A 24,614-nucleotide genomic window follows, 5' to 3' on the forward strand; every position below is an offset into this window, starting at 1 on the left:
TTTGTGATCTTGGAAGGAAGCACTTAGCTCTGTATATTGTGCAGTGGTCCGGCGTGTTATTGCAGGCACAGCTCCCGTTGAAGTGAATCCAGGACCACTGCAGAATGTAAGAAGCTCTCTGCTTCCTGCTCCATACAAGCTGAGAGCGGCTGGGTGAACAGCTGATCGGTTGGGCCTACCGATAGGCTATAGATGAACTCTTTTGTGAATACGTCATATATTTTTAAGAGCTGGAAAACCTCTTTAAAAATTATTCAGATTGTTAATGATAATCTTTGCATCTTAGTGCCAGGAGCACAACCCTGGAGTTTGACTAACTTGGTATTGAGATATTTGCCTGCCTAGGACGTTCACATTTGGAAGAGGATATTACCATTCGAGAGAGGAGTCAAGAGAAGACTTTGGTTGAGCAACTGTATAAAGGGACTATTTGCTGTTTAAGTGTAACAAAAGGGATTTCTGATATTTTTTTTCTTATGGCAAATTTGAGGATGAGGAGAGATGAACGAATCCTGCAGGGTAAACGTGTCGCAACCAGGTACCCACAATATGAAACCAGATACGAGGTTTCATTTAGCAGAGCCGTTCTTAAACTGCAGCAATAAAGTGGTTGACAGCTTCTATTTTCATTTAGATGACTTTGCTAAATGTCCCGTACATTATCTTTAGTACGCTCAAATATACGGTAAATACCAAATTTCACAGCAATAAAAGATTTTAGGAAACTCATAGTGTATTCTGGCACTTGACGTCTAATACAAGCACTAAACTGAAGTATGACTTGAGATTAGATCTAAAAAAGTTCCCAAACTATTCCTATTACTCACACCTTACTGCACATTCATACGGTTGTAGTCATACAGGCATTTCAAGTAATATCTACTTAATTGCATACTTCCAGCCAAACGCTAAATATTCATTAGACAACCTGACAGATCAGGTCGTGTAAGAGACCTCGTTACCACTGACCTGATTATTCCACAGAGGTCAGAATGCAAAACATCTAATCAGTTCTGTTACTTCCTTATTGGCTGTAGATTGGATTACGCTCCATAGAGGACAAGAAATGACTAGTCAATCTTTTGCTAAAGAAGTGTTAACACCTGATGGGGAGTACAAAGGTTAGAACGGAACAAGGAATTGCTGTTCGGCTGCTGTCCTCCTTGTCTCTACACAAACGCTTGCAGGTGAAGAAGGTTCGATCCCTCAAAAGGTAGGAGAATACATTGTGACGACTATGTAAAGTGTTCTGTATGGGTGTTGTGCCTAGGTCAATGTAAGGAAGGATAATAATGCTGTAACAAGTAGGAGTGGAGTGAAACACCTGCGTTCTAGTAGACTATTCCCTATCCTTCTAATATATGTCCCACGCATGTCTTCTGTATGTATGAGAACATCCACCATCACTCTTCCCTTCTAGGAGGGTACACTGGCCAACGGCTCTGGCTTTCTGAAAGTCTCTCTCGTCAAAAAGGATTTACCAAACACTATCTAAATGCAGTATGGTGATGGGTCTTATGTAAGCAATAACTAAAAACCTCTCTCATTACACAGGGAGTGCCTAATCACCCAGGACGTCTGCCTTAATTATAGTTCTTTTATCATCAGTAAATGCTATCTATGTAAGGGCCCTTGTAGACGGGCCGATTCTCGTGTGAACCAGTGAGTGACGTCATCGGTAGCTCGTTCGCGCTCCTCCAGCCCAATTAGACCAGCAGATACATCTTTGGCTCGTTCAAAAGAACACCGTTCAGTCTTTCACATTCGCTGTATTAGTGAATCTGAAGCACCGAATGATCAGTGTGTAAAGTGCACCATAAGTCAACAAGCCAACGGTGGTTTTTAGGCTTGTAGAAAATGGATGAGCGAAAATCGAACGCTTCTTGTAAGTCGTTCACTTGTATTAAGGGCTCCTGCACACTGGGGAGGGCGATATCACTCTCACAGTCCTTCTGAGAGCCCCTGGATGCGAGGTGTTTTCACAAGGAGCCGCATCACTGCGGGGGTTCCATTCATCACTGTGGCTGGCACAGCCGTGGCAGGAGAGATGAGGTATACTCCCATTGTTTTCGATGGGGCTGGCGACAGCTTCGCATTCCATGCGGGGCTGAAGGAATATGACAGCTGCAGCTGGGGATCTCAATCTTCACCCATTGATTTCAAGGCGCCCCTCAGCCAGTCAAAACGTCTTTTCTTTGATGTGGTTTCACTAATAAATTCTCCCATCTACTCCCGATATACTAGTGCAGGTCCGGTGCTACTCCTCTGTCTGCTGTTATGTGGTGCGAGTGAAGAGGATGGGCACGCTGCAGGTTCACAGTGTTTACTAGGAAAGGGGAGAAGTCCAATCTGAGCAGGGCTCTCTCCTTCACACGACCCATAGCAGTTCCTGGAGTGGTCAATATATGAACAACTTTCATGTAAATAGTCACTGACGTTTCAAACAACTTGTGCTTATGTGATATCCAATACCGTATAATAACAAGCAAAAGTGTAAAATTACTTTAGTTTCCTAAAATTACATTTTTATGTGCTAAAACCCCCTCTAATGTACTGGCCACTGGGGATGGGGGGGGGGGGGTCTCCCTTCCTTTTAATTTGCTATACACTATCTGTTGTCAAGTGATGCATGTCTAGTAATAGAGATAACAAGATGACTCATGCTGCCTATAAAAGTCTATGGAGAATAGACAGGAGGGGGAAGGAGAGGGAAGACAAAGACTCAGATATTGCTACAGCTCATATGGAGTTGCTTAGTATGTCTGACATCTACTGGAATCACATCTACACTGCTCAGCACTTCTCTAGTGTCCTACAGTCTGATCTTGTTTCTTTATGCACGCTATAGAGAGTAGAAACTGCGGTTTTCTTTGTGCACTGTGTAGAGGAGACCTCATATTACCGCGCTCCTCCCAGAGAGAGTGAAAATCAGAGAGACACACTGCATGAGGAGAATATGGTAATACATTTAGGATACAAGTCATATAGTGGCCAGAATGGGTTATTCCTCGCGTACACACAACTTATTCTGAAGAACTACTTGAAAATTTAGTTACATTTCAAAAGTTTCAGACTTAGAAGGTAAATTTCTATACATGCAAAAAACACGAAATGATCATTTCTGACAACGATGGGTGCTTCAAACCCAACCCTACTGCATACATAGTGTACGACATACCCATGCAATATCCATGTTTATTAAAGCGCATTTTCCTGATGCCCACTAACATCAGTGAACTAACACAGCCTGCCAAATATGTCTCTCCCATCTGTAAGCTAAAAAAGCCATTTTTCAAAACCTGAGAGGAGCCACCTGGCGAAAGAGTAGATTATTCAATATGTTGCAAGGCTTACCAGATCTGAACTGCACCCACTAGGGTGCTATGGATTGTGTGTAGTAAACCAGAGGGGTGGAATGTGAGGGATTGTGAATTCTTTACTGTACTACCTCTTCAAAGAGGTATGGACTTTCTACAGGGAAGCCCAAGTTTGCCATCTCTGGAGTGGTCTCCGTTTAGTAACGACTGATGTTTTAATGGACTGGAGGAAGGGTACCAAGGCAGCAGGGGCAAGATCTAGTCAGATGGAGCATGTTCACATTTGTAGACAGGCCAAGGTCAGGGCATGTGAAGTTCAAAACGGTCAGCAGACAATGGCAAACTACAAATTGGGTCATGGCCAAGGAACAGAAGTCAGGAGAACATCTTTACAGCTAAATACCTGAAGGACCTTATTGTTGAAGCCCAGAGTAATGAAGGGGGGTCCCTAAGAAAGAAAAAAAAATCAGGGCAGTGGGTGAATCTCTGAACTGATTGGATCTCCAAATGAAACTTGATTTGTCTTTATTTTTATTTGTAAATGTGTTTCCTTAGAAAACCTATTTCCCCCAATTCTATTTTACTGGATTTCTGAGAACATAGTAACATAGTATGCTAGGCTGAAAAAAAACAAATGTCCATCCAGCCTTAGGGGACTTGACTGTGCAATAGTTTGATTGCTTCTGCAACAGACCCTCTGGCCTGGACGAACAACGATGGCCGCACAACTTCGCAGTTAGACGATACACATTAGTATGCATTGATAGTCTAAATCCCTACATGCTGCTCTGACAGGCCAGCACAGGTTAATCACTGCAGAGGGAGTGTCTTATGGGCCATTTACACGGGACAATTACCACTCAGAATTCATTCACTATTCGTTAGCGCTGGATCGTGGACTTTCAGGCAGCATAAAAACCATCACTGGATCGCAGCCTTGTTGTTCAGTGTGTAGGTGAAGAGCGCTAATGACCTTAGTGGTGTCGCCAGCGCTCATGCAGTCGTTTAGACTGCTGTCCCGTGTAAAAGGCACATTACCCAAATGATGCATAATGAAAGAGAAGCTAGTGCAGCCATTGTTTGTCCAAGATTCTTCTTAACATTCACCTGTATATTGTATTGTTAACATTCACCTATTAAGCCCTGCCACAAGCAGGGCTAAATAGAGTTAAAGGGAATCTGTCAGCTGGAACATGCAGCCAAATGGTCTTATTAAGTTGACTTGAACTTGATTTTGTACAGTCTGTGTTCACTTGATTTTATACTGCAATTGAGGGTCATGTGAATAAATTTCATACAGGGAAGCTCCAATTGTGCAAGGGCAGATGTCTCTTATAAAGTGGCCCATTCAGTGTAGGAAGATACACTCCTCAATATTGAAATTGCAACACCAAGAAGGAAAAGTTGAAAGGTTAAGGAAATGGAGGAAGTAAAAAAGGTGTCACTAAGATATGATCACATTTTTAAGCACTTAGCTCCAATCTGTGGCTTGGGTGAGGGGCTTCAATGGCATAAAAGCCAAATTGAAAGCCAAGTTTCTCAGCCACATGAAGACTCAAAAATCAGATAAAGTCTTGTGGTAGGATTGTGTAATGCCTCCTGTGAGTCAATGTGCCGGTTATTGCCACATGTTGCAAACGGAAGGGGACAGAATCCTTGACCTGAGAGATCTTAGTTTATCACTCCGTCCGATTGCTACGCACCTAGGCCGAGATGTCAGCCCTATTTAATATTTCGCATCCCAGTGGTTGGGAAAATTATAAACTCGAATGACAGCAAGCGGTGCCCAGAGTCGAACCTCTGCATAGGCGGATTGTCTGATTAGAAGAATGGCGCGTAGTGATGCCTTCTGCACTGCGAGTGAAATTGGACATCTCATCCCAAGCCTAGAGCGTTGAACAGTGTCTACACAAATCATCAGAAGGCACTGGCACAACATTGGTCTACAAGCCAGATATCCAGCGACAGGTCTACCATTGACCCCACATCACCATACGCAAAGGCTACTGTGGGGCAGAAGAAAATAGCAATGGAGGCCGGAATGAAGGTCTAACCTCTTTAGTGATGAGTCCCAATTTTATCTTGGATGCAACGATAGTCAGAGATGTGTCTGGGCAAGACCAAGAAGAGGCCTTTACGAGAGAACGTCACACTAGTCCTACTCTCGGGATTATGGTGCGGTGTGGCATAACGTATGGCAGCTGGACCCCCCTAGTCTTCATTTAATGTACAGCTAACAGCTCAGCATTATGTTTATTTGGTCATGGGACCAGTAGTATGGCCATTTCTTGAAGTGCCTAATGAGCTGTTCTTCAACACAACAGCGCCAGGATGCATGTTGCTAGTGCAACTGTGAGCAGCCTGCATGGCCTAAATGTGCTACCGTGGCCCTCAGCGTCTCTGGACTTGTCTCCCACTGAGAACATCTGGAACGTCATTGCAACGGGAGCTGCTAGTAACGCATCTTGATGATTTGCGTGCCCAAGTGCATTCTGTATGGCAGAACAATCCTCCGACAACCATTAATAACCTCAGTGTTAGCATGCCAAAGTGTGTAAGTGCGCGTAGCGATCATACTTGATACTAAATAAAACTGAAAATGTTCTGAATATTTGGTTTTCACTTTTTCATTACTTGCATATCATTAAAATGTCTTTGGATCCTGTGATTTCCATAATTCCAAAACTTTTCCAACTTGATGCTGCAATTTCAATATTGAGTTTAACTTGATACCAAAGCAGTTCTACCAAGCACATATTTTGAGTGTTCTCACTTTGGATTAGGGCTCCTTCACACGGGCATGTGTTGACAGTGTACTAAGTGTGTGGGTTTTGCGTGTGTAATACGCTGTACCAATCTGCCATGGGCTCCCATGTTGCCGCTCACACATATTGTGCGAAATACACATGTAAAAAAGATCGCAGCATGTTTTAGCTTGCCGCCTATTGCGTGTACATACACGTCAAGATAGTGCATGGAGATTGGCGACACGTAGCAAGTACACAATGTCATTGCATACTTGCTCGGTGGCACCTTCCATGCGGCACGCAGTGAATCACGCCCGTGTGAAACCGCCCTTACTCTTAAAAAAAAAATGTAAAGTTTGCTACTCAAGCAGCACAAATATGTAAATTCATAAAATATGGTAAATACTGTAAGTGAATCAGCATATAGGTGAGATGCATGAGTAAGGGGGTTTTCATATGTAAAAAACAAGTAGGACACGGGTACAATGCCCACCTACCATAATAAGTAAGGAAAGGGTCACACAGACATGTACAGCCAACAGCTCAGCATTAAACTACTCGCATACAGAAATCAACTTTTTGGACACCACCATAAAGATTTCAAATAACTCAATACAGACATCCCTGTACCGAAAACCGATTGATCGGCCCACATACCTCAGATGGGACAGTTTCCATCCTAAACACATCAAAAAGTCCATTGTCTACAGCCAGGCCATCAGATACAACCGGATCTGCTCCAACCCAACGGACAGAGAGGAACATTTGTACCATCTTAAAAGAACATTTATAAATCAGGGCTACCATCCCACCTCAATTGATGACAGAATCACCAGAGCCACCAGGATACCCAGAAATCAACTACTCCAATACAAGGAGAAGGAAAGAAACAATCGTGTGCCTCTAGTAGTGACCTACAATCCGCAACTAGAGGTACTAAGGAAAACCGCAAGAAAACTCCACCATACCCTACACAAGGATGACCGTCTGAGAACCATATTCCCGGACCCTCCGCTTCTGTGTTACAGGCAACCTCCTAACTTGAGGAACTTTATAATCAGGAGTGCATTACCCTCTGACACACAAAAAGGAACTTATCCCTGTAATGTAAGGAGCTGTAAGACCTGCTCACATGTACTGACTGCGGACAGGATACGGATCCCCAACACACAGCAGGACTATAAGAGCCCGGGGACATTTACATGTTCCTCGTCCAAAGTTGTGTACCTGATCATGTGCAGTAAATGTCCTGTTGGGGGTCTTTATGTTGGAGAAACAGGACAGAAACTGAAAGCCAGGATGAGATCCCATCGCCACACGATTGAACACAGAAAAAGAGAATGACCTGTGGCCGAGCACTTCTCTAACCATGGACATAACATAAGAGATATGAGAGTTTTGATATTGAAGGGTGGTTTCAAGTCACAAAACCACAGAAGAATTTGGGAATATAAATTGATAACAACCTTTGACACGCTGAATACTGGGTTAAATTATTCCCCAGGATTTATGCGTGAATGGGAAGTGTGAGACTTGATTGCACAGATAAGACCCCCATCAACAGTAATTCAGGGACCATAAACTTTCACTCCCTTATCAGTATTTAGCTAAAAATGTTTGTGTATCTCTTAGAACAATTCGAGCCTGTTGACCTTTTCCCCCCCTCCACCCTCCAACAGTAATTTAGGTACCATAAAACTTTCACTCCGCTATCAGTGCCTAGACAAAAAAAGTTTGTTTTCTGTTTTGCAGAACTCCTTTTAAGTGCGAACCAATCACATCCATATCTGTGCCTTGTCATAAGTATGTACCGTATATACCGGCGTATAAGGCGACGGGGCGTATAAGACGACCCCCCAACTGTCACCTTATACGCCGGTATTCAGTGGAGAAAAAAAAAAAAATTCATTACTCACCTGCCCCGGCGTTCTGTCGCGCTCCGGCAGGATGTCGCTCGCTCCGGCAGGCTGTCGCTCGCTCCGGCAGGCTGTCGCTCGCTCCTCGTCCCCGGCGCAGCATAGCTTTCTGAATGCGGGGCTTGAAATCCCCGCCTCCAGAAAGCTAATACACACGCCGTCAGCCATGACATCATTGAATGGCTGTGATTGGCTAAAGCACACGTGGCTTCAGCCAATCACACTATTCAATGACATCATTGAATGGGTGTGATTGCTAACACGTGCGCCTTCAGCCAATCACAGCCATTCAATGATGTCATGGCTGCCGGCGTGTGTATTAGCTTTCTGGAAGCGGGGATTTCAAGCCCCGCATTCAGAAAGCAATGCTGCGCCGGGGATGAGGAGCGAGTGACAGCCTGCCGGAGCGAGCGACATCCTGCCGGAGCGCGACAGAACGCCGGGGCAGGTGAGTAATGAATTTTTTTTTTTTACACTTTTTTTTTTTTTGTATTACCGGCGCATAAGACGACCCCCGACTGCAGAGCAGATTTTTCGGGGTTCAAAAGTCGTCTTATACGCCGGTATATACGGTATGTTATAAGTGTGTATAAATATGCATGCCTCTTCAGATCCAATCCATTTAAGCCGGAAGAAGTACCCTGCGTTGGTACGAAAGCTCGCTATTATTACATCATGTATTTTTGTTAGCCATTAAAAGGTATCATATCTACAAGATTACGTCGTTTCTCTTGCTGAGAACAATCACATTTTGCTCTACTGGCTAACACGGTACCAGATCTTTGTTTTCATTATACCTAATGGAGGATACCAGAATGTACCGTACAAAAATGGAACTGAAACATCTTCTGAAGAAGTTGGCACAACTGGACAGCGACATTTTCTTTCTAGCCAGATGCAAGAAGGAACATCTAATTCCCAAAGGCCTCTGCCTAAAGAACCCAACTCTGCACACTTACAACACTCGTTATGCACAACGTCTTTGCTACAGGACTTCTGAGAGACTGCGGAATCACCTTATCCACGTCTTCTACAGCAACAAGAATAAGGCCCTTGTGGACATACAAACTTTAAGAAATACACTTACAGAGGACGTGAACCTGGAAATGCAACACTTTTATACAACACTACGATGCTGCCTTATTCAGAACAAGGAAAAGAAACTCCAGAGACTTCGACTCAAAGCAGGCCTGTACCCAAACACAGATCAGGAGCACCCCGAGTCTGGCGGGAGGGAACAGAACCCCCAACGGGACACGGACAAAGGTAAAGTCAGCTGTGTTATCAATCTGTCATCTCACAAGCCCAGTAAGGTGGAGCTCAGTGTCCTCTCCAGGGGACTTTCATTCTGTCCCACTAAAACACTTGACAAAACGGAACTTTGTAGTGACATGGAGGAATATTTCAGAAGACTAAGACTGAAAGAATTCTTTCATGATAAAGAGGACACAGGCCTTTCAAGCACACAAACACAGGATAAACTTGGGGCCAAAAAGAAGTCTGATTGGACGCCCCCTCCTGGCCGGAGTCGCACTTTGGACAAATACATAGACTCCTTTAGGCATGCAGTGCAATCCACTATACTGGACAAGCATGGAAGTGAAACATTTAATATCAATATGCAGGAAAGAAGGGCCATCCATGCACTTAAGAGCAACAAGGAAATCACAATTAAGCCTGCAGATAAGGGTGGTGCTATAGTCCTCATGAACACATCGGACTACAAAAAGGAAGCAAACAGACAGCTGACGGACACCAGATACTACACCAAACTGAATCAAGACCCGACTCAGACATATGTGAGGGAATTGAGAAGGGTCATTAGAAGCCTGTCTGTGGGCTCCACAAAACTTCTGGACTTGATACCGGAGAACCCCAAGGTGGGGACATTCTACATGCTTCCAAAACTACACAAAGCTGGCAACCCAGGAAGACCGATTATCTCAGGTGTGGGAACCCTCACTGAAGGAATCTCAGGATGGGTGGAAGGCATCCTCAAACCACTGGTGAGAAACACAACCAGCTACCTGCAAGACACCACGGACCTACTGAACAAACTGTCAACCGTAGGTCCCCTCCCCAATGGCACCATCCTGGCCACTATGGATGTGGAATCCTTGTATTCCAACATCCCACACGAGGATGGACTGACTGCCTGCCAGGCGCACCTTGAGGCCAATGGGGTTGCCTCTGATGCAGTGCTACAACTCACAAGATTCATTCTCACACACAATTATTTCTCCTTTGGCAAAGAGAAATTCCTGCAACTCACAGGGACTGCCATGGGCAGTAAAATGGCACCGCAATATGCCAACCTTTTTATGGCAAAACTGGAGAGTGACTTTCTGGCCTCTTGCCCCAGCAAACCATTGGCCTACTTCCGCTACATTGATGACATCATGATCATCTGGACCAACACCGAACAAGAATTAATAAAATTCCATGAAAGATTCAATGCATTCCACCCCACCATAAACCTGACATTAAACTACTCGCATACAGAAATCAACTTTTTGGACACCACCATAAAGATTTCAAATAACTCAATACAGACATCCCTGTACCGAAAACCGATTGATCGGCCCACATACCTCAGATGGGACAGTTTCCATCCTAAACACATCAAAAAGTCCATTGTCTACAGCCAGGCCATCAGATACAACCAGATCTGCTCCAACCCAACAGACAGAGAGGAACATTTGTACCATCTTAAAAGAACATTTATAAATCAGGGCTACCATCCCACCTCAATTGATGACCAAATCACCAGAGCCACCAGGATACCCAGAAGTCAACTACTCCAATACAAGGAGAAGGAAAGAAACAATCGTGTGCCTCTAGTAGTGACCTACAATCCGCAACTAGAGGTACTAAGGAAAACCGCAAGAAAACTCCACCATACCCTGCACAAGGATGACCGTCTGAAAACCATATTCCCGGACCCTCCGCTTCTGTGTTACAGGCAACCCCCTAACTTGAGGAACTTTATAATCAGGAGTGCATTACCCTCTGACACACAAAAAGGAACTTATCCCTGTAATGTAAGGAGCTGTAAGACCTGCTCACATGTACTGACTGCGGACAGGACACGGATTCCCAACACACAGCAGGACTATAAGATCCGGGGGACATTCACATGTTCCTCGTCCAATGTTGTGTACCTAATCATGTGCAGTAAATGTCCTGTTGGGGGTCTTTATGTTGGAGAAACAGGACAGAAACTGAAAGCCAGGATGAGATCCCATCGCCACACGATTGAACACAGAAGAAGAGAATTACCTGTGGCCGAGCACTTCTCTAACCATGGACATAACATAAGAGATATGAGAGTTTTGATATTGAAGGGTGGTTTCAAGTCACAAAACCACAGAAGAATTTGGGAATATAAATTGATAACAACCTTTGACACGCTGAATACTGGGTTAAATTATTCCCCAGGATTTATGCGTGAATGGGAAGTGTGAGACTTGATTGCACAGATAAGACCCCCATCAACAGTAATTCAGGGACCATAAACTTTCACTCCCTTATCAGTATTTAGCTAAAAATGTTTGTGTATCTCTTAGAACAATTCGAGCCTGTTGACCTTTTCCCCCCCTCCACCCTCCAACAGTAATTTAGGGACCATAAAACTTTCACTCCGCTATCAGTGCCTAGACAAAAAAAGTTTGTTTTCTGTTTTGCAGAACTCCTTTTAAGTGCGAACCAATCACATCCATATCTGTGCCTTGTCATAAGTATGTATGTTATAAGTGTGTATAAATATGCATGCCTCTTCAGATCCAATCCATTTAAGCCGGAAGAAGTACCCTGCGTTGGTACGAAAGCTCGCTATTATTACATCATGTATTTTTGTTAGCCATTAAAAGGTATCATATCTACAAGATTACGTCGTTTCTCTTGCTGAGAACAATCACAGACATGTACTACATGTAACCTCTTCTGAAGTATACAAAGCAGAGAAAACCCAACAAACCTACCAATTAGGCTTCAACGACAGTATAATTAGTAGCAGGCGTATCTGCACTAATATTTAATTAACGTGGGCTGAAAACAACCTGTAAAGTCATTACGTACAGACCAATAAGAATTAAGCAGCTCAATTATAGTTAAAAAAAAAAAATCAAAAAGTGAAGGATAATCGTTCAGTTTAAACACGAGCCAACGACTGAATGACTAATGAGAATCGTAGGCTTCTCGCTCACTATTCTGTTTCAGCCGGCATAAAAATCATCATTGGCTCGTTGGCTTCTCGTTGCATTTAAACACAGCGATCGTGAATATGAAATACAGAATGATGTGTGAACGAAAGTCTTGTGATTCCCGAGGATGATTTGCCCGTCTAAACAGGCTGCAGGAGCGCGAACGAGCCGCTGATGACGGGAGGTTCTCGTTTGGTGTAAAAGGGCCATTAGGTGTTTGGAGAATCTTCGTCCAAAACAATTCAGTAACCACCTCGCACATGGCTACAATGAGTCTGACCTTCTATAGAACCTCCTGGGTGACAGAGGAGTTATAACTTTGTGTGATGCAGTTGACAAGTGTAGTATTAGCTATGCTGAGTCCAATGATGGTGCTGCCCCATTGTAATGAGCAGCTCAGTGTTCAGCGGCAGCCTAGTAGAGGACAGTGGATGATCTCCAGAGTAGCCTATTCAGGTAGGTGAAACTTTGGAGCGACATAGTCTGTCAAAAAGTTAATTTGCATTTTAACCTGTGGATATATTTCATATGTCTTTAAGTATCATTGCTTAATTGTTTTAGGCTTTGTTCACATCCGCATTAGAGGCTCCATCGAGAGCGTCTGGCGCAGATCTGGTGCAAAGTCCTGGACAAAACAATGCAGCAAGCTGTGCTACTAAATAGAATGGAAGTTTGCCGGAGCCCACTATAGTCAACGGGGCTGTCAGACGCCGTTTGGTCCGTTCTTGGCCGGCATTCTATTTTTCTGTTTCTAAGGCAGTACAGTAAAATGGAATGGCCCAACACAGATGTGAGCAAAGCCTTAAAAGGTGTATAAATAATATATTTACCTAGTATACAAAACTATATTTGAACATGGGGCTGGACTGTAAAAACACATTTCAAATTGTTCTCCTCAGAAAGGAAAGATGAAAATAATTCTGCTTATGATCTGCATGGGAAGCCTCTACAACCGGGTTCGATGCCAAGATTCACTGGTAAGCCAACTGGGAGAGACACGGACAAAGTTGCCCTTTGCTATGTTAAAGGGGTTGTCGGAGCTAAAACTCTTATGTGAAAAGGACTCTGGTCAAGCGGCATAGTCATGATCACTGACCTTTTGCCTCGGCGCTGTTCAAAGTCTGTGACCGCTGACATCTCCCTGCCAGCATCTGCTCAAGCGAGAGGTCAGCGATCACAGACTCAGCAGCAGCTGCCACCACCAGCCCGGGGCTGCAGGCATGGTAAGTGTAAAGCAGTTAGGGATGCTGCTTGGCCAGAGGGGGTTTGCTATCGGCCTCTGTTCGAACAGCATCCCTGGGACTACTATGGGGGTCACAATTACTACTAAGGCCACTATGGGGCGTCACTATTACTACTGAGGCCCCTATGGGGGTCACTATTAGGGCTCTTTCACACAGGAGTAAGCACATTTGGGTCGTGCAAATACACTGCATATTTGCGCGACCAGAAATTGCTTACACCTGAATTTTTTTTTGACCGCTCCGGTGTTTTTTCATGTGCACAAATATGCAGTGAATATAGGTTTTCTCCATATTTGCCCCCACCTATTCTCTTCATTGGCCTATTACGGTGCAAAGTAGGTTATGCTGCTTATTTTCTTTTCACATGATTGCACTTTGCCCAAAAAAATACGCTCACGTGAACAAAGCCATTGAAATCACTGGGTTCTATTCACTGCGTATCACACACACAATAATAATGGTAAACTTGTAAATATGCAGGATACATTCGGGTCTACAATAACTATGTCGGAGGATTGTTGCTTTTTCCATTGCAGTTCATGACTGCCCCCTGCAGCCTCACGATTTAACATGTATTTCTTGCTCATCTGTATCTGCAGGAACCTGACTTTTCTGGGAAAAATCTCACAAACATCCCTAAAAGTGAATCACAGAATATAACCAAAATAAATTTGAGTCAAAACAATATTTCCTTGAGTCCAGAAGACCAAGAATCCCTACGGAGTTATCCTAACCTGACGGAGCTGAACCTCTGCCAGAATAAGATTAAGGAGCTGATGAACAATTCCTTCAGTGGACTATCAAAACTTGAAGTGTTACTTCTCAGCAAGAACTCCATTACATCTATTGGAGAAATGGCACTTGTTGGGCTGGAAAGTCTCAAAATTCTGGATCTTAGCTTCAATTTAATTTCGCGCCTACCGGAAAACATTCAGATGCCATCATTGCATCTGCAAGCCTTTTACCTCCAGAACAACAGCCTGACTAACCTGGATGTTAAAGAGTCTCTGAAGGACTTGAAGAGCTCTCTGACTATAACCCTCAGCGGGAATCCGTGGGACTGTAACTGCTCCCTTATCAGTCTATCGGTGAGGTTAAATACCAGCATGGTCCTTCTTGGTAAGCAGATCACCCCAAGCTACACCGTACATATAAAAGGTCCATTTACATGAGTCGAAGTGTTGGGCAAACGATGCCTGGAACTCGTCTCAGTGATGCTTGCTCCGGGGCTGTTACACAGGAGCGAGTATCGCTGGCATCACTCAGAGCGCTCCCCGCAGGGAGGTCCAAGCTGGCCGGGGACTGGTTATATGAATGACAGCACTGGTAGACACTAGAGTTGGCTTAAAGGGATTTTCTAGGGAAATACTATTGATGACCTATTCTCAGCAGAAGTCATCTATAGCTGATTGGCTGGAATTCACTGCTTGGCACCCTGGATGATCAGCTGATCAGGCACCTGCTGTCAGCGCCACAACACATTGGGGAACAGAGCGGAAGACTTAGCTCCAACCTCGGTATAGTGGCCAAGGCATGAAATTGCAGGTGGAGGTCCCATTTCAATGAGTGCTGCTGCAGCAGTTAAAAGTGCCAGCCATTACACAGGGGTTGGAGCAATGGCTTCCACTCTGACCACTGTGTATATAGGCGCTGTCAGCGGGAGCCTGATCAGCTGATCGGCCAGTGTCCCAAGTGGCATGCGCCTGGCCTATCAACTATTGAGGACCTATACCGGGGACAAGTCATCAATAGTATTTTTGTGGAAAACCCCTTTAAATGAACACATGCAACTTAACTCTTAGGCTATCTTCACACAGGCAAGAGCGATACGGGGCTGTGAATCCTGCTCCCGTATCACGCTCGGCATTCATGTAAAATCCCCAGCGATGCGTGGCGGTTTCATGGCAAAACAGCCTTGCATCACTTCGGGGATGAAGGTAATCCCGCGCCAAAGCTGTGACACCCGCGGTAGAGCATGTCAGAGTTCTCCCATTGCTTTCAATGGCTTTAGCGATGCTGCTGCCAGCCCCATTGAAAACTATGGGGGCTGGAATGCAAGAGCACGCAACGAGATAGAACATGCAGTGATCTGTTTCCCGCATAGCATCGTGGGAAAACATCACTCATGTGTATGACCCCGTTCAAGAGAATGGGGTTCATATTTGTGCAAGATTTGTACTTCTCTCAAAGCACAAACCTCACGCGATTTTATCGCCCGTGTGTTGCCGGCCTTCAGGTGCATTTACACAGGGAGTGTGAGTTGCGCCAGAGAAACTCGCATCGCACAGGACAAGGACACTCCATCTGTGTGCTGTCCAATGGGCGGCACAAGGCACATTACATCTCCTATTCTTGTACGCACAATAGGACATTCTGCAAGTTTTCAAACTCGGACCATTGATTCGAGGGAACAATCGCTTGTGTGAATGAACCCATTTAAATGATTGGCTTCTTTTTCCGTGCGCGTTCCAACCATATTGCAATCTTACGGAACTCCTGTAGGAATATCGCCTGTGTACATACAACCTCAATAGGCGTTTTGCAGAATGCTCTAAGACACAACTTGAAGCTTCTCATTCCCATGTAAAATCTGTATCAGAGCCCACCCACAACTATTGGCTTCTTCCACTTGTAAAGTGAATCTCATGTATATATTTCTCAGTTTGGCGTTATATTGATATGTTGCTTTCTTTGCAGAAGATGAGAACATCACTTTGTGTGCGACACCAAAGAACATGACAAACTATACAGTAAAGGCAATCAATAAAGCACCGTCAGATCTATTAAGCTGCGGTGGCAGTAGTGATGTCTCCACCACAACGTCCGTCATCTCTTTCGACAACGTTACATCTCTTGTGACGACGGCCCAGAATGAGACAAACGCTACATCTAATAAAGGTATGCTATCCCCATGTTCCTTCTTAAAAATATACCATACTCTTAATAATGTGTATACATCTAAAGTCTCCAGGTTGTACAACATATTAAAGTGACGAGTCCTCTCAATCACGTTTTGCCAAATCACTAGATATTACTTGTACATCTAAGGTTTGATATAATACTAGATTGACCCAATTTTTGCTACACGAACATAAAATGTTTTAGAAAAATGGTTGTAAATGTTTTAAGAACGTGCTGTAAACTCTTCAAATTGAGTATGGATTGGGAATGTTTCCAATATGGCCTTTCCATTCCGGTAACACAACCTGTAGTGGTCACGGCTCCATTCAGCTGGAACGTGCAGGGCCTTACAATGCTGGCAAATGTTGTCCATGCATCCCAGAGTTTAAACTTCAGTATGGCGTGATGTTGACCTACTGGAGACACGCATTCGCTTGCGATTATCGTCTCTACGTGGTCAAGCCAAAGGATTCGGTTTGAACAGTTTGCCGTTCACGGCTTGCTCTTTCACGTTTTGGGGATATGACAACAGTCAAACTGGTAAGCACTTGATATGAACGTTACTTAACAACACTTGACTCATCCTAGCGGCGCTGTTGGCTGAAGCACAACAGCGCCGCTAGATTTAACATAGGAACTTTGACCTGACCTGACCGGTCACTCAATATATCAAACTCAGATTTTATGGCGGTGGGGAGGATGTCACAAATCTAATGACCCCAAAATCATTCACCAAAGTTCACGCAAAGGAGTCAAAGTGTGGTGCAAGAAAAAGCCTGTGGACTTTTTTATATTAGATGAATAAATTGGAAACCACAATACATAAAATGTTTCCATCTGCCCAACCACCTCCTCGTTTACATACTAAAATTTATTTTTACAAAAATAAGTTGGAGACACAGCTTAGACTGTGTGGATAGCTACTGCCACTAGGAGGCGAACATGAAACAAAAAAAAGTGTTAGCTCCTCCTACCAGCTACATTCCTCCTGGCTCCCTGGCCTTGGCATGGTAGGCCTCTGCTACGGCCAAACTGATCCAGTAAGAAACAACAGCTTGTTGGACCATTAGGGATCACAACAGCGACGGATTGTGTGAAGGAAGATGTCTGGGCAAAGTATATGCTCAAGGCTGGAATCAAATCCAGTAAGTGGAGAGCGCATTCCATTGGATGAGTGGCTGAGCTGCTGAGGGAAGGTAAGACAATGTGGAAGGCCGACACCTTAGGGTAAAAGAATGCTGGGGCCCTCACCAGCAATGGGGGCCATAAAAGTGCCGCAACAGTGAAACCTATGAGCAAGCGATGCACATTGCCTCTCGTGGTGTGTCACAAGTCCAGGTGCCACTAGGAGTCCCAGCAGTTGGATCTGCACCCACAGTTTCTGAGCAGGTGGCGAAAAACCACCAACTGGGTGAAAAAATCCAGGGGAAACTGTCCTGCAGTCACTCAAGGGCCCTCTGCAAGTCTCGCTGCCAGGAACATCCCTCAACCCTCCCGGGCCAGCAAGCAGTCTGAGTCTCTGGTCCGCCAGAGAAACTTAGAAGAGTAGAGAGGTCCCTATGGTGGGAGGAGATGGAACAAAGAAGGGAGTGGTAGTGTTGATGGTGGTGGTGGTAGTGGGAGAAAGTATACTTACCTAGTGAATACTCCCTTTTTTCCATGTACGGTAGATCTCTGGGACTCCAGTAGTGCACGTCCTTAGGCTCGCTTGTCTTTGAGTAGGAAGGGAGTGCTCCAATGGAGGGCCACTACAGCTGGTGGGTCAGGGTCAAACGGACGTTGACCATGCCTCCTGGACTTCTGGGGGTCGCGTTAGCAACAGATTAATTCCAGACCGTTTGCCCTCCTCCGTGGGGTAACAGAGTCTAGTTTCTACCCCGTATACCCAGATGCAGAAGTATGACCGCAGTAGACCGGTTGATTGAAGAGGTCTACCTCTTACAGACACTAAGCTAAAACTAATTATCTTGGTGCTGCAGGTGAGGTATAGCTGGTAGAAGGAGCTAACACTTTGTTTTGGTTAGTGTCCACCTCTTAGTGGCAGTAGCTATACTCATGGTCTAAGCTGTGTCCCCCAATGCAACGGATGAGAAATCCTTTTTTTTTTTTTATTTGTATATAGTTCCTCTATTGTGCCAGCTTAGGCTTGTTTTCCCAATGCTTTTTGCTTAGTTTCCATTTAAAACCTGGGTGTGCACATGAAGCACTGCAAGTCTGCAGTATTCAAACACAAGATTAAGATTTATATAAATTTTGTCTCTGCTTTTGTGCCTTTTTATTGCGGATATTCATCACTCCATCTGAGGAATAATAATTTTTAGTGACAAACTAATAAATCTGCATCCACTTCCATGCTATGTAGTCAGGACACACTGTCACTTCATATCCTCACTTTGTGTGAACCTGTTTGTCACACCAACCCAACCTCTTTTTTAAATAGCTACAATAAAGATAAGGAAAGCAGGGAGTAGTTCACGGGTTTATTGATTCTACTCTGACGCTGCACGAAGGGAAGGTAAAAGAAATCACACAAATACAGGGACTTTTGTCCCTTTTATACACAATGAGAATCAAACAATTCTTGTTTGCCCGTGCAAACAGCCTGGTGACCTCACCACCAGCTGGCCTGCGCTCGGGCAGCGTCTTTAGACTATACAATTGTCGTTGACAAACGTGTGGTTCTCGCTCACATTCCTATGTGAAACACTGAATGATCAGGTTTGAAATTGCCTGACAAGTCAACGAGTCGGCACTGATTTTTATGCCAGCTAAAACTGAATGACTAGTGCCCGATTCCTGTTCAACGATCAGTCATTGGCTGCGTTTAAACAGAATGATTATCGTTCAGTTTCGCTCATTTGAACGATTTTCTGAGCCATCATCGTTCAGACTAAACGCAGCATTCCTGGGACTCAAAGCAGTTAAGGCTCTTTTACACGCAATGATTATCGCTAAAATGGCCGCACGAATGAACGAACTGTTGCCGTTTTTGCCAAAATTACACATACAGATAATGGTAAACTCAGTAGCAGTTGTTTGCTCAGGTGGGTGTGTGTGTTTATGCGAGGGATTATCTGGTCTGCAGATTCCATTGTCTTTTCCGTGCATGAGTAAACAACGTACTCATCCTGTATGCAAGGCAAACAAAATCCATCCTGCAGCCGCTCAAAAGACTGGATGAATTCCATTCAAATCAATCGTCTTTTGAGCGGCTGAATGATGGTTTTCATGTTGGCTAAAAACCTGCAGCTAATGACAAGTGAATGACTAGCGCACGACTGCTCGTGTTTACACTTAACGATTGTTGCTTACTTGTATGTTTCCGGCAGCGGCGTCCGCGCTGACCTCTCCACTTCCGGGTTTGATATACTGTACATGGTCCTCACGACTCGCCAACGGACATGCACTGTACAGTTTTGTTTTTTTTTTTAAAACTCCGGCTTTCCCGTGGGATCCGCGGCACGCCCGCAGTGTCAGCTGCGGTTGTGCCGCGGATCTGATGGCTTCTGATCTGATGGCTTCCACTGACTTCAAAAAGTGGAGTGAGAGGACCCAGAATGTGCGAAGGGTTGTTTTTACCAATGATCCTGTCCCAAACAGTGAGGAATTGTTGGGTAAGAAATTAGTGAGACCTAAGGCATGTCCATGGTTTTTGCTGGCCAATGGTATTGACTTCAGTGCTAAGGGGGACAGTTCTCCCATAAAACATTGGGTACGGGTAGAGGAAGCCAACTTAATCTGCTGCCCTCATAAGGACCGCTATTTGGCAATATAGTTTAGACTCAGGTAAGCCTACGCCTCCCTCAGCTACTGGGCTTAATAGTGTTGTCTGGCAAACGCAAGGCCTACTGGTGCTCCAGACAAGCTTGCTTCCTGCCCTAGATAGTTTCCAAAAATATGATTGTGGCACCAAGATGGTAAGCGTCTGATAGATACAGTATCTAAGAATCTTGGTAAAGTGTCCATTTTAGTAAAAATTTCATCTTGCCAAACAAGGACAGACGTTTGGAAGGAAAAGTTTAAAATTTTCCTTGACGTGCATTGTAGAATAAGGGGATGGAGCGGTAATAATGTGTATAGCAAGGTATTTAACCCCTTAGTGACCAGCCTACTTTATGCTCTAAGGACCAAGTGATTCTCATAGTTGCACTGCAAGAGCAATAATTTATTGACATAGGCATATGAGGGTTTTTTGGGGTGGGGGGAGGTGCATTTTTTAATGGCACCACTCTGGGATACATATAGAGTGTTGTATAACTTTAATTAAATTTTTTTGTGGGGCAGATGAAAAACCCCTCGGACATTCTGCCATTTTTTAGGGTGGGGGTGTTTGCTTTACAGAGTTCACTATTCGGAAAAAACAATAGGATGACTTTGTTACCCGGATCAGTATGATTACTGCCATACCACTTTTACATAGATTTTTTTTTTTTACTATTTCAGTACGAACCCCCTCCCCCCCCCCCCCCCAATATTTTTTAAGAAAAAAAAATTTAATCTGCCTTGCCGCATTCTAAGGCCCATAGCATTTTTATTATTCCATCAAGGAGCTAGGTGAGGTCTTGTTTTTTGCAGGAAGAGTTACACAGTTTTTATTGTATTGGTACCCGCTTGAGGTACATGTGACTTTTGGATGTGCTTTTTGCCATTACTTTTTAAAACTATTTTTACTGCGTTCACCATGCGAGATGAATAACTAAATATTTTCATCGTCTGGATCATTATGAACACGGTAAAACCTACTATTATGCGCTACTCTTTTAAACATTTTTGGTATTTTATTTTATCCACTTAAAAGGGTTTTGGTGGGGAAAAACGTGTTTTGTTTTTTTAAACTGGATTTTTTTTAAGTTAAACTTTATTGAACTTTGATTATGTTTTTTTAGTCCCTCAAGAGGACTTGAAAATGTGATTGTTAGATTGCAAGGGTAGTACACTGCATTACTTATGTAGTGCATTCTACTGAACCTAAGACAGCAGCCTATTGGACTCTGCAGAAGGTGGGTTCTAATTGCCTGAGTTAAATGGAGGCTTTATTCTGTCTTCCAACTGCCATAAGAACCCATCAGTACTCTGCGATCGCACTGCTGGGTGAAAGAAGGAGCTCCCTTTCCATCATCTGCTTACATGCTACAGTTGCTATTGATTGTGGCATGTAAGGGGTTAAACTGCTAAGATCTGAGGTTTCTCAGTTCCTGGCAGCTAGAGCTAGTCTGGTTGTCTAGTCAGCCAAGCCACCGTCTTAAAAGATTTATGTGCAACTTTACAGCCCATCAATGACCGCAATCAAAATGGGTATTCAAGTGACTAAGTTGGCCGAATCTCTCCAGCTCCCTTATCACAGACTACAGAGACAAGACAGGATCAGTGGCCCACAACAAGAGATCATCTGCACTTAGTGACAGTTTATACTGATTGGATCCTACTTTAGTGCCCCTAATATTGGGGTTCCCCCGCAGTGCCAGCTCATTAATGAATATTGTTGCTTGAGGCTTGGTTTTATCAAGTCACTGAAATGCTGCATAATTGAGAAGGAACACAATTGAATATGCAACTTAACCCCTTAAAGGGATTGTCCCGCGAAAGAAAGTGGGGTTCAGCACTTCTGTATGGCCATATTAATGCACTTTGTAATGTACATCGTGCATTAAATATGAGCCATACAGAAGTTATTCACTTACCTGTTCCGTTGCTAGCGTCCCCGTCTCCATGGTGCCGTCTAATTTCAGCGTCTAATCGCCCGATTAGACGCGCTTGCGCAGTCCGGTCTTCTCCCTGGTGAATGGGGCTGCTCGTGCCGGAGAGCTGGTCCTCGTAGCTCCGCCCCGTCACGTGTGCCGATTCCAGCCAATCAGGAGGCTGGAATCGGCAATGGACCGCACAGAGCCCACGGTGCACCATGGGAGAAGACCCGCGGTGCATCGTGGGTGAAGATCCCGGCGGCCATCTTGGTAAGGTAAGTAAGAAGTTGCCGCAGCGCGGGGATTCGGGTAAGTACTAAACCTTTTTTTTTTTTTTTAACCCATCCCTTGGGTTTGTCGCGCGCCGAACGGGGGGCCTATTGAAAAAAAAAAAAACCCCGTTTCGGCGCGAGACAACCCCTTTAAGGACCAGTGTGTCTAAGTCCAAAAGGACGAGACACTTTTTATGGATTTTGCCCATGTGGTGGTTTTACTGCCCTAATTCTCTTTCTTCAACTACCACAATTATTTTTGCAGCATTTTTTTCCTGACATATAGGGCTATTTTTAAAATAGATTTTCACGCTCAATTTTTCTTTTTTTGGGATTAAAAGCCAAAAAAAAAAAGGTTTTTTTCAAATTTAGGAGTTATTCATTTTTTAAAAGTTAGAATGTTTGCGCTAAAATAAAGTACAGCACTGGGTTCCTCATTTTGTTTTGCATGTTTTGATTCACAATTTGTATGGTCTCAGATTACAGGGCCCGTATGGCAACGTGGGTTGTTGGTCTTTTTTATTTTATTCTGTAATTTTTTTCTTTACTTATTCTTTTAAACATTTATTTTTTCAACATCTATGTCCCCCTTGACGTCATACAAGACTCTGGGGGTCATTCACATTGTCTTTTTTTTTTTTTATTTCACACTTTTCCACTGTAACATCTGTAGTAACCCCAGTTACAGGAGAAAACATCCCGTTGGTGTAACAATAGTCACTGACAGAGCTGATCTGGGTCTGCGAAGGCCCTGCAGCTCTGCTATGGCAGGGGGCACCCGGTGGTCACTACAAAGTGCTCATTGCAGGAGCTTTAATCCTTTAAGCCCAGAACCAAGTGCCATAAAATTATGGTGCTTATTCATTAATGAGTTAAAGAGCTATGCTCATTCCGTTGGCAAATAAATATTTAGATATACCAGATTGCTTGTATCTGCACTAACAGATATCTAGATTTTCCTCTCTGTGAGATGTCATCCAGGTCTCAGCTCCCACATTTTTCTACCAACAGGGAACAGCTGGACCTTTCTGGTTGGAGTAATCGTTATTGGAATCGTTACTTCATTACTGATACTGATTGCAGTCAAGTTCCCAAAATGGTACAACTTCATTCTAAGCTACAATCATCATCGTCTAAAAGAAGAAGATCCTTACATGTTTGAGGAGGAATTCAATGTGGACTTCAACATGGGCAATAATGACAAAATTCAAGACGACGATAACGTTGTGGTCTTTGAGCAAACGCACTCGTTTGTGCCTGAAGAAGATGGATTTATAGAAGACAAGTACATCGATGAACGCGATATAAAAGAGAGTTAAGTTTAACCTTCAGAGACAATTATTTCCTTAAAAAGAACTATAAATACTGTAGAATATGAAGTCAACGGTCTAATTACATACATTAGATTATCTTACATCTACGTAATGGGGAAAGACATGTATGGTTTTCTCATGGAGTCCTGCTTCAGTGCCTAGAACCCCTCTAAGACGACCCAGTCCGAACGTGTAGAACGCAAACGCATTGATAATTTGTTATACGATGCAACATTTCCTACAGGTATTTTATTTGTAAAGAGGATCTATCACTATCACAAACGTTAAATAGTCAACGCCGATCTTAACCCTTTCCAACCCACTGTCTGACGACTAAAGACATTCTGACTGAAGGCAGTAGAGCTCCGATGTCGGAAGACGTCCGGCAGGGTATTCTTTCTGTATATTGCTTTGTTGTCGTGAGCCTCTCCAGCATGTCCCACACCACAGTACTGGCTCTAGCCCACAGATGGCGCTATTGTATAAAGTCAGAAAGAGAAAGCCCCCTATGAAACCCTGAATCCAAAATCGGATTGCAAAGGGTTAATATAATTTTCCCTGGCTCACATGTATGTATTAGTTGCATCTTGGCACCTACATAGAACTGTGTGCCAAGTCCAACTTTGTGTACATTTCCGGTATAATTTATGCCAGTTTCTGATGTCCAAGCCATGAGATTCCCTCCATAGTTTTCAGATCCTTTGCTCTATTGCTGGAGTCTACTATTATCAGCAGTCGCACAAGTATGCCACCAATCTGAATAAGTACGGACAAGTTGGGGGCTGCATATTCTGTATCCCATGAACCAGACAACTTCTATGAGCTGCTACTTTTCCCCACAGTCTGGAAAAAGAGGAGGAAAGTGACATTCTTTATTAAACACAATGTTATAAATGTCTGTAATAGGATTCAGCTATGTTCACAATGAGCGTCAGGACTCAAGAGGAGCCTCTTGGCTGCAAATCTATTATACTTGCCAATGCAAAACTCCAAAATAAAAGAAGGTTCCCCTTTTACTATT

The 24,614-nt window shown here is 43.9% G+C and overlaps 2 protein-coding genes across 2 annotated transcripts in view; one reads left to right on the forward strand and one right to left on the reverse strand.

Moving 5' to 3' along the window:
- IFT74 (intraflagellar transport 74) overlaps positions 1-24,614 on the reverse strand; it is an 84,319-nt gene that overhangs the window by 44,413 nt on the left and 15,292 nt on the right. The gene's annotated exons all lie outside the window — the stretch shown is intronic.
- Positions 1,039-24,250, forward strand: LRRC19 (leucine rich repeat containing 19). Its single transcript, XM_066604298.1, has 5 exons — positions 1,039-1,213; positions 13,082-13,159; positions 14,026-14,545; positions 16,124-16,324; positions 23,292-24,250. Exons 2-5 carry the CDS (start codon positions 13,091-13,093, stop codon positions 23,597-23,599), a joined length of 1,098 nt encoding a protein of 365 aa, XP_066460395.1. The 5' UTR covers positions 1,039-1,213; positions 13,082-13,090; the 3' UTR covers positions 23,600-24,250.

This window comes from Eleutherodactylus coqui, chromosome 5 (genome assembly GCF_035609145.1).
Source record: "Eleutherodactylus coqui strain aEleCoq1 chromosome 5, aEleCoq1.hap1, whole genome shotgun sequence".
Lineage (NCBI taxonomy): Eukaryota > Metazoa > Chordata > Amphibia > Anura > Eleutherodactylidae > Eleutherodactylus > Eleutherodactylus coqui.

Coding starts and splice junctions, on each gene's coding strand:
- LRRC19 (XM_066604298.1), top strand. CDS start 13,091: ATGAAAATAATTCTGCTTATGATCTGCATGGGAAGCCTCTACAACCGG. Junction 14,546..16,123: donor TACCAGCATGGTCCTTCTTG/GTAAGCAGATCA, acceptor CTTTCTTTGCAG/AAGATGAGAACATCACTTTG. Junction 16,325..23,291: donor AAACGCTACATCTAATAAAG/GTATGCTATCCC, acceptor TTCTACCAACAG/GGAACAGCTGGACCTTTCTG.